This window comes from Camelina sativa, chromosome 4 (assembly GCF_000633955.1).
Source record: "Camelina sativa cultivar DH55 chromosome 4, Cs, whole genome shotgun sequence".
NCBI classification, from domain to species: domain Eukaryota; kingdom Viridiplantae; phylum Streptophyta; class Magnoliopsida; order Brassicales; family Brassicaceae; genus Camelina; species Camelina sativa.
The window spans coordinates 29,356,019-29,372,822 of NC_025688.1; the positions used below are offsets into that span (position 1 = coordinate 29,356,019).

Genomic DNA, 16,804 nt, shown 5'->3' on the forward strand with positions numbered 1-16,804 from the left:
CACTACTAGCTTGTGGGGCAACAATAGACAACTCAAAGTTCTTCTCGACAGGCTTAGCTCGAACTTTAGCAGATCTCCGAACAAGAAGATGCAAAACAGAGTCATCGTTTCTGCAAATGTCATTAATAAGACTCTGATCCTCCAACTTCTCACCTTCGTAAAGCAACTCCTGTTCATCAGGATCAACAAAGTCACCACCACGTTTTTTAGAAATCTGCTTCTTGACATAGCCAATGTTCCTCCCTCTCTCAACATGGAACCTGCAGTGTTTCCCACAGGTGGTCTTAACATCAAGAACCTGGAGATCAGAGAGCTTAAGAACCAAGTGAAGTATGTTGCCTTCACTGACACCGTAGTCACGCATATTAGAATTGCTTCTAGCTAGTTCACGTCCCCCGAAAACAAGCTTCTGATTCCTCACAACAAACCCGCGGTAAGACTGAATCCGAAGCTTAACAGACTCAATAGAATCAGACTCGAGCACTCGCATGGGTATAACCGATCCGGGGAGAGTGAGGTAGATCATAATGGTGTCGTCTGGTAAGGAATCAACACAAGAGTTCGCACGAACCAGAGGCATAATCAAAGGCTCGCTACGAACCGGACTTAACGCAACACCAGCTGATGACATCCTTAATCAAGACTTTGGAGAAATCTAAGAACTTTCGTTTACGGAAAAAAAAAAAACAGGATTTGAGAAGACAAAATCCCTCGGCTTATATATATATATATATATATATATACACAAGCAACCGCAAAAAAAGCCCTAAAATCCCAAATCCATCGCGTCTTTTTCCAGAAAGAAACAACAAACCCTATACACAAACAAAAGAGAGCAGATCAACAGATCAGGGATCAGCCGCTGCAGGCGAATTTTTCAAGAATCGGTGGCAAATCCAGAGAAGACCAATCGGATTTCGATGACGACGTACCATATACAGAAAGAAAGAAAAAATTTATATATCAAAGAGAGCGGATTCTTACCAGAAGGAAAGAACCAAAGGGGTAAGGTCGGACAAAGCTTGGAGCTATAAAGGATTGATCCTAAGAATAGCAAAAAAGAAAAAAAAAATCAAAAGAGAGAGAGAGAGAGAGGGTTCAAATCAATGGCGTACAAAGCATTCACAGCTCGCGAAACCAGGGTCAATTGAGACGGGAGGTTTTTCAAACCAAAGGCAAAGGAAAGTAGGCAGGAAGGAAGGGACACGTGTCGTCACCTCCAATGCGTCGATGACGCGTCGTCTATTGAATTGGTGTACGCCCAACCAGTTTCGTTTTATTTTTATACTAATCCGTACTTATCTACCAGCTTCTAGTGACGGTTGATCACATTTTTCCATTTTTTTTTCACCTTGGAGTGGAAACCAAGCCAGGGAGACTTGGGGTTATTTATTATTTAACCGTTTCCGGTTTGAAACGGTACAATCGTAATCGTAATCCTAAACGTTGGGCCTTTAATCGACTCGTCTCAGATCTCTGTTCTATTCAACATGAACATGAATATATTTGCTACAGTTGCATCTAACCAGGCTCATGAACATGTTAGACACACCATTTGATAGCTTCCGATCCGAGTTGTAATATTTGAGTCACTGAACCAGTACGTACAACTGTAACCGTGTATGGAAGTTGTAATTTGAGCATGTACATTATAAGTTTCATCTTTTTACCAGGTTCATGAAGATCCGAGTACATGACTCAATTTGATAGCTTTCCTAATTCTCTGTTTGTGACTTCTTAAAAGACGCCATTGCCTTTATTTATCTCCCAAGATCACACACCAATTCCAATATCACACAAATTGTTCTCATAACTTCCAAACAATCCATTCGGAGAAAATCCACAACTTTCTATCACTCGTAAGAGCTATACGATTACAATAAAGCTAGGTTCCAAAACGAAGCAATTCGAATCAATATACAAACTAAGTGATTAATCACACTCAAACTGAGATAACAAGTTGATGAAACTACGAAAAGGAAAGAGAGCTAATAGAACTTCTCGTTATTCAATCAAAAGCTTAACAGATAGATTCTCAAACCATCAGGAAGAACACTCCTGACTCTTTACTAAACAGAAAAGTTATTGAACAGACTTAGAATTCCACTTAAGCCTTTACAACCCAATACACCAAACCAGAAACTCAACCAACACACACAGAAGATAAAAAAAAAAAAAAAGATGCGATATTGCATCATGTTCTTATTCATAAAACACCAAGAAGATAAAAAGGAAAAGACTCTATGTTCCTTAGATTCCAAAAGATGTTAACTTGTTTCAGAAAAGAAACACGAAAATATCTTTGATCACGATGAACTGGAACAATCCCAGAGAGATCACCATCAAGTGCCTAGTCATCTCTTGATGAACGTAATCCGCCAAAATCTCTTCCATACCTTCGTTGATGTGATACAGTAAATGAATTTTTGGTAAGAAAGATGCGTTAGTGTAACCTCGGGAAGACGAGAGACGCGAGAACTTGGCTGCGTTGTTGAGATTAGATTGTCGGATTGAAGAAGAAATGGAGCGATCGGTGACGAGATTGGTTGAATCCGGTTTGAGTTTCTGGGCTAGGGCAAAGGGGATTGAAGAGAGGTCTCTTCCCATTCCCAGTGGGTTTCTCACGGCGGTGGTGGCGGACGCGGAGGAGATTTGGCTCATCGAGAAAGGAAACGACTTTGAGAGAGAGGCTTTGTGGGATTGACGGTGGAGATCGAGGATAGTGCGGCGGAGAGACATCGCGACGGAGGAGAGAATTTGCCGGATAATGAATGTTCTGAGGATTTCAAGGAATTGAAATTGGATCTGATCGGAGAAACAAACCCTAAGTGAAATGAATCAAAGCAGAAGCTTCGTAGAGGAGAGGCGTTTTAGAAGTTGGGCTCTACAGCCTGGGCTTTGTAGATCTACTAAAAAGCCCAATAACAAATCCAAAATAGAATTTTTGATGAATTAACTAGGCCTGGGCATTTGGGTGTTCGGGTCGGGTTCAGGTTCGGTTCCTATCGGGTTCAGGTTATTTGGGTATTGACTTTAAGAAACCTGTAATGTATCCAAAATATATTTGGTTATGGATAGTACCTACTCGAACATATCCAAAGTACCCATAAAAACTTTAAATGTACCCACAAAACCCGAAAAACCTGAAATATAATTGTACAAACAGTTGTACAATCTAACAAATTCAACAAGAAACAATGAACTAAATCTTAAACAAATGAAACTGAGCATACCATGAAATCTTAAACAAATGAAACTAAGCATACCATGTCTCGCAAAACAATTCACAAAGATTCGAAGAGGGAGATTAAGGCAAACGGTTTTATGAAATCAAATCATATGTGATAGTGTGATATCGTGTATAATTGTTCTCGGGTATAAACAGGTATCTTCGGTTCCTCAGGTTCGGTTCGAGTAATATCTGATACCTGTGGTTATTTGAAAACGAAAACCTATTGATTATTTAGACAGAATTGGTTCGGGTCGGGTTCAGGTATTTTCGGATCGGGTTCGGATCGGTTCTTCGGGTTCGGTTTATTTGCCCAGACCTAGAATTAACAAAATAATGTGGGATGAAATGTAACATTTTGATTGGATTATATTAACGATATACAAGATTATGTGAACTATATATCAACTTGTTAGATTATATCAACTTGTTATAACTCTTGCTTCATTGGGAGACAAAAAAATAATAAAATCACTAAATATTTAGATGTTCTTGAGTATTTTGCTCTAAAATTAGTATGTTTGATGCCAAAAAGAAAAATCACATTAGAAATTGATTTTAAGTCCGTTTCAATCCATTAAATTGTGACTTGTTTGATGAGAATACAGTATAAGAAAATCAACATATTTAACACATGGATCACAAAGAAAGAAAGAAAAGTCAAAAATATCTCTCATACTTTATTTCATTTTCTTAAGTTGGAAAAATATTTCCCAAGATACAAATATGTGAATTAATGATCGACATACTAGGTATTATAACGTTAGTGGAATATACTAAAACTGGATTCCTTTCATTCTAAGAAAGAGAACAGAAATGAAAAAAAAGGATGTTATCTATTTCTCTAGTTGAACCGGGAAGTTACCTATACTGAAACAATGAAGCTTTTTGATCACCATCATGTGAAACCTAGCTAGAAATCACCAGAAACCTGTGAACTAGAAGATGGTAATGGCTGCTGCGTCGAGCTCGTTTCCGGCAGGTAAACCGCTGCTATAAGCTTCTCTTTCGTCAATGGATCCGACACGTTGTTAGACTTTACCACAAAAGTGTGAAACATTGTGTCTTCAGCTAACGATAACTTAGACTCCAATACGCTAACCTCTGAGTTTCTCATTGCTTGTATAATTCTTGAAGCTGGATGTGAATCCAACGGTGAGATCACTCTTACAACAACCTCTTCGTTTACAGCTTGAATGTCAACTTCGGGACTTTCAACTGTTCTGGTGGTCATCGATTCTGATAAGCTGCTCTCTGTTCTTACTCTTTCAGCTTCCATGATGTTTACTTTCTCTTGAAGCTCTTTGATGTAAGAAATTGCATCTCCAAGTAGAGAAGCTTTGTCCATTTTGGAAATGTTCGGAACAACTGACCGTAATGCGTAGAATCTTTGGTTAAGCTTCTCGCGTCTCTGCCTCTCAGCTTCCACATGGTTCAATGGCTCTTCTCTTCCGTTTGCAGGCTTTCTTCCTCGCTTTCTTGGTCTCTTCTCATCAATAATAGAAACTGTTCCTGATGCTGCTAATAAGCTCGCTGGTCTTTTCGCAGTACAAGAATCTGATATTTCTAGTTGAGTGTTTGTAGATGGATCCGAAGAAGCGGCTATGGATAATGCCGCTAATTCAATCTGCGTCTTGTAATTGCTATTATCTAAAACCAGATTCACATTCTCTTGCACTTTCACATCTTCTCTCTGAGTTGTGTAACCACCAAATGTCGTTGGACCTTTGTTATTATTATTATAGCCATCCCAACTTTGAGGAGTGAACCTCTCATCCAAGTTTCTTCTCACATCGAGCTTCTTAGGATACGCGTGGGCTACATGTTCTGAGTTATTCAAATCCTGCCCGAAGAGCCTGTGAATCCCTCCACTCATGTTGTTAGTGTTTGAAGTCACCATCAAAGGAGGTATAACTCTCCTCATGAACAAAGCTTGAACAGACTTAACCAAGCCAATGTTTTCAGGCAAAGACCAAACAGAACCAAGCTCAAGAACACCAGCATCAGTAGGAACCATAACAATCGTTCTGATTCCAGAAGATTTCGCCATAAAAGACCTGAAACAGTAATCAGACTCCGAGTTAACCGCATCAGAGAGCCAAACATGCTTCCCTGAAGCACAACACCTCCCAGGACCACCTTCACCGTGGTTGAAGAAGAAATACATAGAAGCTAAGAAGAAAATCTCAGTAGCAGTAACTTTCTCTAAGCTCAAAGCATAATTGTCTTCATCTGATCCACCAAACAACCTATGAAGCTTCTGCAACACTCTCTTCCTCATATCTTGCCATGTCTCTTCATCTAATCCCATGTAGTTAAAATGATAAGACCTAAGAGCTTTTGATTCCTCTTCCTCATTAGGCTCTCGACAACACCCATCTCCCCAACCTAGGACCTGCTGTCCGGATCTAGACATGGTCTGTTGCCAGAAGATAGCATAGTTCCAGCTGAAATTCTCAGAGTTTGGCAATTCTACGAGACTAGAGAGCTTCTTATTCAAACTATCGTCAGTTCCCATAACCAAAAACAGATTCTGATTCGAATTTGAGTTTGCTCTAAGAAAATCAGAAGCTAAATGCCCTAAAACGGCACTTACCATCGATTTCTCTTCATCATCCCAACCCAAATAACTCATACTCATCTATTTCTAATTTATCTCACCAAACCCAAAACCAGAAAATCTCTGTAACCTCAAACAACTCAGTCGGAGAAAACAAAACCTTTCTTCTACACAACTTAATGATAGACTCAATAAAGCTTGAAACCATATAAACTCGAGTCTATCCAGCTTCAGATTCCAGTGACCAAATTCTTAATAAACACACAAAAAAGGTCGGAACTTTGAACAATTTGAAGAACACCCACCAGGAAAAAAAAAATTGCAAACCCAGTGATGAATCACGCTCGACAGAAGCTTGTGGCGGTTAAGAAAACTCTCGCCGGAGAATGATTCCAGAAAGCTTTGATTTTTACAAACAAAGTGAACAATTGAATGAGCTTTGAAACTAGAAAAGTCATACAGACAAAAGAATAATAGAGTATGAAAACAAAGAGATTGAAGAAGATACAGTTAGAGAGAGAATAAGAGAGAAGGAGACAAGACTGCTGGGGTAAACTTCGTATGAGAAAGCTCTTTTTAAGAAAACCCAACCGTGGTTATTACTTATGGCACGTTAATGACTTTGGGTTCTTCAAGTTAACCATGGTTGAGTTGAGTTTATCCAAGGTTTAGAATTAGAAACCCGTTTAATCTGTGATTTATTTATATACTCTCTTTCCAGATTTTAAGATCACTTACTTTTTGATTGTTTCTCTGCGGAGAAAGATTTTACAAAAAAAAAAAACAATATATTTTCATTTATTTTTGCAAAATTTATCGGTTAAGCTTTATCTTCTTCACTGATCCGATTAATACCAAAATCTCGGTTGTCATTAATTTTGTCTCCCAATCCAATTAATTCGTAAAGTAGTTCTACAGTAAATAATTAACAGTGATGTTATTAGGGAAACAACGTGATTAGCGAGTGCGTAATAGTGTTTCATATACACACGTGTGTCTGTAACTACATGAGATGAGATTCAATATATATATATATATAGTATATATTAATGTGCTTAAAAGAAAATAAAAGATCACATGGCCGAAATATTTAAAATTTATTCTGTACTAAAATGTAGTATTGAATTAAATTTGTTTGTTTTATTTTCGCTAACCAATAAAAATAACTCACATGCATAAAGAAACAAGAAAATATTGTCTGAATTGTCTGGTGGGGTGTTTGTTTGTTATTTCAGACATCGTTATTAACGTGGGTCCACTTTATAGGACTAGTAGGTTTTATTATTCTTATCAACACTCCTTCAAAATTCAATATATAAAATAGTAAGTTTCTATATATATATATATTTAAAGTTGGAAAGAAAATATATTTGTCGCATAGGATATGCGTGAATCTCATGCCCAACAGTAACGTTCAACAAAAGGAGTCTCGTTCTGTGAGAGAGAGCACATGTGATGACTCTAACCTACTTTTTTTCCTATCCTCATGTCTTTGTAATTTTCTTTTTGTTTTCTTCCCTGGCCTTTAATTAATTTTCGATTTATTTTTAAAACTTATGTATTGTTTACAATATGATTATTATTTATAGCCTGTGTTTAAGTTTTAATATTGCATGAGTTTTATCACGGGTTATGTATAAATACGAGATACGTCTCACCACGTTTTTATGGGAAGATTCTCTTTTTTTTTATATGTACAGTACTAACTAAAGTAGTTTAACATCATCAAATTTCTAGTTATTCGTCTATTGTTTCTACCAAATTTCATATTTATGTCTTCACAAGATACTTTTCTATGCTATATGCAATGATGGCTTTTCACCGGATCTTACTTGCGATCCAGGCAAGGTTGGCATAGCTCCAATTTATCCCACATACCATATATCTTTTCATTTTTTTTTTTGACAATCAAACCCCACCATATATCTTTTCATTTGTATGAGCTAGCTAGTACCGAAATGTGAACTTGTCAGCGTATAAACGACCAATAATCCCACAATATCAAAACGAATGTTGAAAACCAAAAATATGCAAACGTTTACACAACATGTTTTTATGTGGATTAGAAAATTCCAGTCAATCAATCGTTTTGTGATAATAATTCTGAAATGATAATCATATATGTATAGAGAAACTGCAATAAAATATGTGATGTATATATGATCGATGTACAATGTACAATGTGACGTGACATGCAAAATTTGACCCTTTTTATTTTTATAGATTAAGATGAAAACGCCATGATTGGTGTCTCTTTGAGTAATCTGGAAGTCGCACCAACTTAGAGATTCCATTGTCTTCTCTTATCGATCAAAGTCTTATCTCATCCAATCTAATTTAATCAACTGTGTATAACTACATATTTTTTGCGTAGGCTCGTTAATTAAGACACTTATGATCTTGAAATACTCTTTCGTTTAAAGAGAATTTGTATTCGTATTTTTTTATATACATAACGACAAGATATGCGTATATAATTGAAACGAACTAAAATAAAGTAGACAATAATACTATGAGATAAGACTTATCATCTTTAGTGCGAGCTAGATTTATAAAAACCCGTCGAAATTTCAGCATTTCATTGTGGTATATTGTTGTTTCGCGGTCAATGAATTGGTCTTGGGTAGCCTACTGTCACTTCAAGGTGGTCTATCTTCTTGGTGGTTCTCACTATTTATAGGGTCTTAAGACCTTTTTATCTTAGTTTCAGTATTTATTGTATTTTTTGTTCTTTTTACTATAGTTGCTCGCAAACTTGTTTTACCCTTTGTTGTAGCTTGTTCCGGGTATTGTGTTTCTGTTTAAGCAATACATTATAGTTTTTTTTCCTCATGTATAAGTTAGTTGGTTGCATTATACTCTTCTTAGAATGCAATATCAAGAATCTTGTAACTTAAGTTAATGGAATGTATATTTGAAAAAAAAAAAATACTATGGGATAAGAGTGGGAGAGTAGGGCTCACTGACATTGGAAACGTATGGCAAAGAGCGAATGAGATGAGGAGAAACGTGGGGTCATTTGTGGAGAGACACTCGTGACTACGGTGGTCTTTATTGCAGACAATAACTTCTCCTGTCTCACATGACGCATTGCCCTTTTTTTTATTTCTTTCTTCAAAACGTTAAAACGTTAAAACGTAAAAATGATTTGTCGTGTTTCACTTCTTTTGGTCCTCTCAATTTCGCATTTCCTTTTTCTCAATTCTAACCAAAAACAAAACGCGTCTATCCATTTTCGTCGTAAATGAGAAGTGTAGGAAGATATTTTAAACATCTCATCAGTTGTACTCTTTTGGATCTTGTCTAGGATTTAGATATATCATATATGTTTAATTATTTTGTTATTCAAAAGTATTTACTTTTATTTTGTTATGTATTCCTTTTAATTGGCTCATTTGAGCTAATCATGTAAATTGTATATATATTTTGTTTTACTTTTTCGAATGTTGCCTATCTGTATATAAGTACAAAATAAAACTAATCTACAGAGGGGGGGGTAATTAACGATTTAGGAAATCACGGGGAAAATCAGATAGCAAACTGGGAACAAAAGGGCCTTATAAATAAATAAAGAAGAATCGCTTTGTTTACTTATTTTTCTTTTCTATTTATATATATCACGCGTTTTTCGTGGGCTTTCGATTGGGCCCCGTGACGTCGACATTTTTATTATATTTAAAATGTAGGCAAAATTACATCATGCGCCACGTGGCCTTCATTGTTTATCATCGTAATCTCTCACGTGTGACAAAAGCCTCACAAATGCTAGCTAACGCAGACTTAACGTAATGGGTTTTGGGTTAAGTTTAAACCCAAGAGTTAATTCTGGGTTTTGGGTTAAGTTTAAACCCAAGAGTTAATTCTTAGTGTTAGTTACTCTTCTGGCTTTAACATAGCACAAAAACAGAAGAAGAAAAAACGCCATCAAATTATTAATTGTTTGAGTATGAGAAATTATTTTTTCTTGATTACGAAAGTATGTTTTTCATATTGTAGACAAACGAACGTGATGATAAGCTTGGACCAGCGCGTCAGAGACGTTGACGGCTTTGAGACAAAGTCCAAAGAAAGTCTACGTCTCGTTTCGTCGGCATTTTCTTGTATTCCAAATCTTCTTCCCTTTTGTAGGTTAATTCACTACACGACTTTTCGCCAATACCACTCTCCACACGCTTTGCAACACGTTTTTTGTTACGGACTTTTGATTTAATTTTTTCCCCAAATAATTTATTTTTGTTTAAGAACATGAAGTAGTAAATAAAAGCTACAGTATTAGATTTATTCTAAGTCATATAAATGCACGCACCGACAGACTCGGATACTACAAAAGTTTTACCGACAAAAATTCTTGCTCTGAAACCATTGGACGTACTTTATTATGTCAACGCTCTCGTTAATTATATCAAAAAAAAAACAAATCAAATGTTTGTGAGGTTTGTATATTCGGGGTTCAGCCCATTAAATTCGTGGGCTTTTAAGAAAAAATAAAAAGCCCATTTAACCGACTTACTCTCTCGGGTATAGGCAAAAACCAGATAACCCGACTTGTTGCGCTCATCGGAAAATGATTCCAAAGTTCTAAAAAGTTAAATGAAAAGATCTCTTTGAAATAAAAAAGCTTTCCGTTTCCCTCTTTTGAAGTACATCAGAAACCCTAAAAATCGCTACTCTCTCGTCTCTCTTCGCCGTCCTCTTCGCTTCATCTCTCCCGGCGAAACCCTAATCGAACACCTCCGATTCGATCCCCTAGTGTTCTAAGAAAGATGGAGTGGAATCAGACTACTCTACAGTTCCTCTCGCAGTGTTTTCTCCACACGCTCTCTCCGGTGCCGGAACCTCGTCGATCAGCTGAGAAATCACTAGCGGAGGCCGCCGATGCACCTAACTACGGCCTTGCCGTTCTCCGTCTGGTGGCTGAGCCGTCAATCGATGAACAGACGCGTCACGCCGCTGCTGTCAACTTTAAGAACCATCTCCGTTCGCGGTGGCTACCTTCCGCTGATTCTGGTATCTCGCCGATTGTAGATTCGGAGAAGGAGCAGATCAAGACACTCATCGTCTCTCTCATGCTCTCTTCTTCTCCTCGTATCCAGAGCCAGTTGAGTGAAGCCCTAGCCGTCATCGGTAAGCACGATTTCCCCAAATCTTGGCCTGCTTTGCTTCCTGAGCTTATCGCCAACCTTAAAAACGCTGTTAACGCTGGCGATTATGCGTCCATCAATGGTATTCTTGGAACCGCTAGTTCGATTTTCAAAAAGTTTAGGTATCAGTATAGAACCGATGATCTCTTTACTGATTTGAAGTATTGCCTGGATAGTTTTGCTGCTCCGTTGACTGAGATATTCCAGAAAACGTCTTCGTTGATTGATTCTTCTGCGAGTTCTGGTGGCTCAGCTGCGATCCTGAAGCCTCTGTTTGAGTCCCAAAGGCTGTGCTGCAGGATATTTTACTCGTTGAACTTTCAGGACTTGCCAGAGTTTTTCGAAGATCATATGAAGGAGTGGATGGGAGAGTTTAAGAAGTATTTAGCTTCAAACTATCCCGCCTTGGAAAGCACAAAAGAGGGGTTAACACTTGTTGATGATCTTCGCGCTGCTGTTTGCGAGAATATCAATCTTTATATCGAGAAAAACGAAGAAGAGTTTAAAGACTTTTTGAATGATTTTGCATTGGTCGTCTGGACATTGCTCCGAGATGTGTCAAAGTCTCCTAGCAGGGATCAGCTAGCTACTACGGCAATCAAGTTTTTGACCACTGTGAGCACAAGTGTTCACCATGCTTTGTTTGCGGGCGACAATGTAATCAAGGAAATTTGCCAGAGTATTGTGGTCCCCAATGTTTGTTTGAGGGCTGAAGATGAAGAAGTTTTCGATATGAACTATATAGAGTTTATCCGTAGAGACATGGAGGGAAGTGATGTGGACACTAGAAGGAGAATAGCTTGTGAGCTACTCAAAGGACTTGCCACCAACTACAAAACACAGGTGACAGAAGTAGTTTCTGTTGAGATACAGAAGCTCTTGAGTTCATTTTCAGCAAATCCGGCTACGAATTGGAAAGACAAGGATTGTGCAATTTACTTGGTTGTCTCTCTATCTACTAAAAAGGCAGGGGGTGCGTCTGTGTCTACAGATCTCATTGATGTTCAAAGCTTCTTCACAAACATTATTCTCCCAGAGCTGCAAAGCCGCGACGTCAACAGTTTTCCAATGCTAAAGGCAGGGTCCTTGAAGTTTTTAACTCTGTTTCGTAGTCATATGCCAAAGCCTTTTGCAATGCAGTTGTTCCCAGAGTTGGTCCGGTTCCTTAAAGCAGAGTCGAACGTGGTCCATTCTTATGCTGCTAGCTGCATAGAGAAGCTCTTGTTAGTGAAGGAGGAAGGCGGACAGGGTAATAGGTATGCTGCTGGTGATATAAGTCCGTTTTTGCTGCAGTTGATGACGAACCTGTTTGATGCGCTGAAGTTTCCAGAATCAGAGGAGAATCAATATCTGATGAAGTGTATAATGCGGGTCCTTGGTGTTGCTGATATCAGTGCTGAGGTTGCTGGACCTTGCATCGGGGGATTGACCTCTATTCTCAATGATGTTTGCAAAAATCCTAAAAATCCTATATTTAACCACTATCTCTTTGAGTCTGTGGCTGTACTTGTTCGACGGGCATGTGAACGCGATATTTCTCTTATATCTGCTTTTGAAACGAGTCTTTTCCCAAGCCTCCAGATGATTTTGGCCAATGATATCACTGAGTTCTTGCCTTATGCGTTTCAGTTGCTGGCTCAGCTTGTTGAGTTAAATCGACCACCTCTCGCCCCAAGCTACATGCATATCTTCTTGCTGCTCCTCTCGCCTGAGTCATGGAAGAGAAGTGGCAATGTTCCAGCGCTTGTGCGTCTGCTTCAAGCTTTTCTGCAGAAAGCTCCTCATGAAGTTACTCAAGAGAATCGGTTGAGTCAAGTGCTGGGGATATTTGAAAAGCTGGTTGCATCTCCTAGCACAGATGATCAAGGCTTTTATATCCTTAACACGATTATTGAGAATCTGGACTACAGTGTGATTGCACCTTATATGAAGGGTGTATGGGGTGCTCTGTTCACACGCCTTCAAAACAAAAAGACAGTCAAGTTCCAGAAGTCGCTAGTAATATTCATGTCGCTTTTCTTGGTGAAGCACGGGCAGGCTTATCTAGTGGAGACTATGAATACCGTCCAGCCAAACATCTTAACTGCAATCTTGGAGCATTTCTGGATTCCGAACCTGAAACTGATCATGGGAACTATCGAGGTCAAGTTAGCAGCAGTTGCTGCAACAAGACTCATATGTGAGACTCCGGCTCTCCTGGATCCATCAGCTGCTAAACTCTGGGGGAAGATGCTTGACAGTATAGTGACGCTTGTTTCAAGGCCTGAGCAAGAAAGGGTCCTCGATGAACCTGAAATGCCAGAAATCTCAGAGAATGTTGGATACACAGCTGCATTTGTGAACCTTCACAATGCTGGGAAAAAAGAAGAGGATCCTCTCAAAGACATCAAGGATCCAAAGCAGTTCGTGGTTGCATCTGTTTCTAGGCTTTCTTCTGCTTCTCCTGGTAGGTTCCCACAAATAATTGGTGAGAATCTCGAACAAGCTAACCAAGCAGCTCTGATCCAGCTCTGCAATGCTTACAACTGTGGGATTGCTTGAAGGGGTAAGTATTGGTATTAACTAACTTGAAGAATGTTTTCAGACTGTATCCAGGAATCAATCTTGACGTGATTTTAAAATTGGTTTGGCAGGAGGAGAGATGGGTTTGAGGAAAAAGAAGAATGGGAAACAAAGCATCGTTGCATTGGTCATGCATATTTTTGTCTTAAATCGGGAGTTGCATAGCACTTGCAAGTTTAGATTAGAGAAAGAGCATTATCTTCCAAAACTTGGATTTACTCTTTTGGCTTTGGCATTTTAATGGTGTCTGTCATGTTTTTTTTCCTTAAAAAAGTAAAGCATGTTGATCTCTGTATGGTTATGGTACTACTATGTGTTTTATGTGCATTTTGTCGGTTGTCATGGTCATGGACTATATGGTTTATTATATAAATNGGGGGGGGGGGAGCAAGCATTGTTCTTAAATCTTCGTTTTGGAAAATTAGTTAATATGTGGGCTTGTAATCGAAGTTTGTCTAGCTTTCATCGTCTTGTGTGGCCCATTTCATTTGACATTTCAGATTTCAGTATCATATTTTTTTTGTTAGCCTTTTTGGTATACATCTTAATTTTGAATTCCGTTCTTGATTAATTCTGAGCTTAATTTTTTTTTTGTTTTAACCTTGTTACTATATAAAAAAGGGAAAGAAAGAGAGAGAGTAAATGGGGAACAAGAGGTGATAATAGCCTAATAGGGGTTTATTATAGTTGGTGCTAATCATATGGACCTATAGGGGCAAAATGGTAGCTTTTTTATTTGTTTAATTTTTGACGACAAACTAATATTAACCGTAAGTTATTTACTTAGCAAATATAACTGTTGAAAAACATTTGATGTCTTGTAAATCATTTATATCTTCATATTCAAAACTTTATACTAGTCATAAAATCTCTACAACAAAACATTAAGTTCCGGCTGGTATATTGTCCTGGTGCCCATAAAATATGGCTCTCGCACGTTGGCGATATCAATGATTGTCATGTTTTTGTTCCTTGCACCCGCTTACTTATGTGTTATAGATACTTAGATTTGTATATGAAAGATGCATATAATATGAGTAAAGAGAAATAATGGAGTGGGAGAGAAAAAGAGATTGAGACCCATCAGTGTGAGAGACTGAGAGGCAGAGATGGTCATATATCATAAGATCATGTGATTTATCATCTGGTCCCCTCGTTTTGTTTCTTTTCTCCTTTTCGTTTTATGATATAAGAAAATTGCATTTTAAACAAATACTGTATATTACAGTGGACCAACCATTGTTAATAATTTATATAGTAACTTTCTTCTTTCTGACTCTTTTTGAACTTTGTTTATAAATGTAAGTTTATATTTATGTGTGGGCTTGAAGTAGATCCAATTCACTGAACCCACACTCCAACATAGTGTAATTTTTTTTTTGTCTTTTTTATTTATTTATTATATCACTCGATAGCAAAATCTAGGCTTTGTGGAAATTCGATCGATTGCATATGTATAACTAAGCCAAACTACTTAGAGTGATTTTGGGGATAATATTTAGTTAAATGATTTGTTATAAACAGAGTTGAGAGAAACAATTGTTAGCGAGTCTAGCTACCGACGTCCGACGTTATGTTATTAAGAGACATCACAATATTAGTTATATATTACGAATTAGAAGGAAAAAAAAATGGAGTGTTTTCTTCTTTGGCTACTAATAATGTTTTCTCCACTAATTATTTAAAGAAATTTGACCAATCCTTTGTCAAACATGTGTGAGGTACCTTTATTTTTATTTAAAAATGGAAAAGGTAAATAAAAATAAACACAAACAAGTACTAGGAATCCTTTCCTTTATACATATCTGCCATTTGGTCCATTTCCTACAAATATATTTGAAAATTTACGAAAGAGGCTAATCATGGAGTGGGGAAAAAAAAGAGAAGACACCACAAAACAAAGATTAGAGAAAATTATATTTTCATACAACTTTTAAGTTTGTTGCCGCATATAATAACGAGAATTTATTTTTACTTCTAGGAGAATTTATTTTTAAACTTTCTATGTCTCTTTGCTGTAAGATTCAATGTGGTAATATTTGTTTTTGTTGATGTTAATTGTGCTAATGTAATATCCAAATATATAAAATTTAAAATTTTCTATGTCTCTTGTAACATTAATCGTGGAAATAATTGTTTTTGTTGGTGTTAATTGTGGTAATCTAATATCCAAATATTATACAGTGTTAGAATTTAGTAGGATATGTACTGATATTATATGTATATGTATGTTATATATTTTTATTTTCTTTTCTGTTTTTATTTTTGGGTCATCCATTAATAGCATTCCATTATTATTTGAATTTGAATTAAAATGATCATAAAAAAATGGTACGACTACGAACTACTATTATTGATATCCTCAGTCGAGCGGATCTCAAATAGTTGGAGTCGTACGGACGATTTTGTTACGAGATTACCCCTTTAACGAAACACTTTTATTTATAGAATTTACTTATTTTTTATTTATTGTTGATAAAAAGGTTTGCAATTATACTATTTTATATTTATAGGATTTCAGTGGTCTTTTCTATAATGGGATTTGAATGGTTGCTATTGAATCAACATGTTGTTGCTGCTAGTGCATAACAAACATGTGTTTGATGTTTAATTATTATGCAATTGGATATAAAATGTTGAATGTATAATAGAAATTGATCAAAAAGGCTTAAATGCTTTTTAATATATTTGCTTAAGTGAGTTCTTTCATTATATTTCTGGTGGTCAAAGATTGTTTGGTTGCAAAATTTCATATTCCAAAATGCCATATTAGGGTTTAAGTTTTGAGAACTCATATCTGAAACTGATGTATCATAAATTGTTGTTCTATATATATATATATATATATATATATATATATATATATATAGGTGAATAACAGTTAATAATTAATAGCTAGCATACGTGATTCCTTGCGTTTTGCATCGTGTACTAAATGTGACTAAAACCATATAATAAAATCAAAAATCAGAACCGTATAAGTTGCCACATGTGTGTGTCTGTGAGATCACACTTCAGATTGATCCAGGTTTCAGATCATGTGCATGCATAAACTTGCATTTTATAACTATATAATTAATCGACCAGGAACATTATAAGAAGTTGAGATAGAGAGTGGTCTTTTTGATTTGCATATGTCTCCTCGTACTAATTATTCATTTTAAATCGCTTGCACTTTATTATATATTTCTGTGGCAACATATTTAACAAGCTGGTCGGAACATGCCAATAGATATCTGCATGTAGCTTACTCCCCCATGTGATCAAGCTTTAGCCTGATTTTTTATAACACCATTTTGTTCCCGATAATGA

At 36.9% G+C, this 16,804-nt stretch overlaps 4 protein-coding genes across 5 annotated transcripts in view; 1 reads left to right on the forward strand and 3 right to left on the reverse strand.

Annotated features, from left to right (window-relative positions):
* Positions 1 to 1,178, reverse strand: part of LOC104783226 (phosphatidylinositol 4-kinase gamma 4-like) — a 5,418-nt gene extending 4,240 nt beyond the window's left edge. Inside the window, exons 1-2 of one of the 2 annotated variants that reach the window (XM_019245114.1) lie at positions 985 to 1,178; positions 39 to 815 (exon numbers count right to left, since the gene is read on the reverse strand). In XM_019245114.1, the coding sequence (XP_019100659.1) occupies positions 39 to 631 (593 nt within the window). In that variant the 5' untranslated portion in view covers positions 632 to 815; positions 985 to 1,178. Of the gene's footprint in view, positions 1 to 38 lie in introns of both variants that reach the window. The other variant, XM_010508355.2, reaches the window with a different exon arrangement.
* LOC104783227 (succinate dehydrogenase subunit 4, mitochondrial) lies at positions 1,984 to 2,854 on the reverse strand. The gene has a single exon (XM_010508356.2). The coding sequence runs from the start codon at positions 2,737 to 2,739 to the stop codon at positions 2,278 to 2,280; it is 462 nt and encodes a 153-aa protein (XP_010506658.1). The 5' UTR covers positions 2,740 to 2,854; the 3' UTR covers positions 1,984 to 2,277.
* Positions 3,887 to 6,404, reverse strand: LOC104783228 (transcription factor ABA-INDUCIBLE bHLH-TYPE-like). Its single transcript, XM_010508357.2, has one exon. The coding sequence runs from the start codon at positions 5,868 to 5,870 to the stop codon at positions 4,143 to 4,145; it is 1,728 nt and encodes a 575-aa protein (XP_010506659.1). The 5' UTR covers positions 5,871 to 6,404; the 3' UTR covers positions 3,887 to 4,142.
* Positions 10,354 to 13,957, forward strand: LOC104783230 (exportin-2). Its single transcript, XM_010508358.2, has 2 exons — positions 10,354 to 13,475; positions 13,564 to 13,957. Exon 1 carries the CDS (start codon positions 10,553 to 10,555, stop codon positions 13,469 to 13,471), a length of 2,919 nt encoding a protein of 972 aa, XP_010506660.1. The 5' UTR covers positions 10,354 to 10,552; the 3' UTR covers positions 13,472 to 13,475; positions 13,564 to 13,957.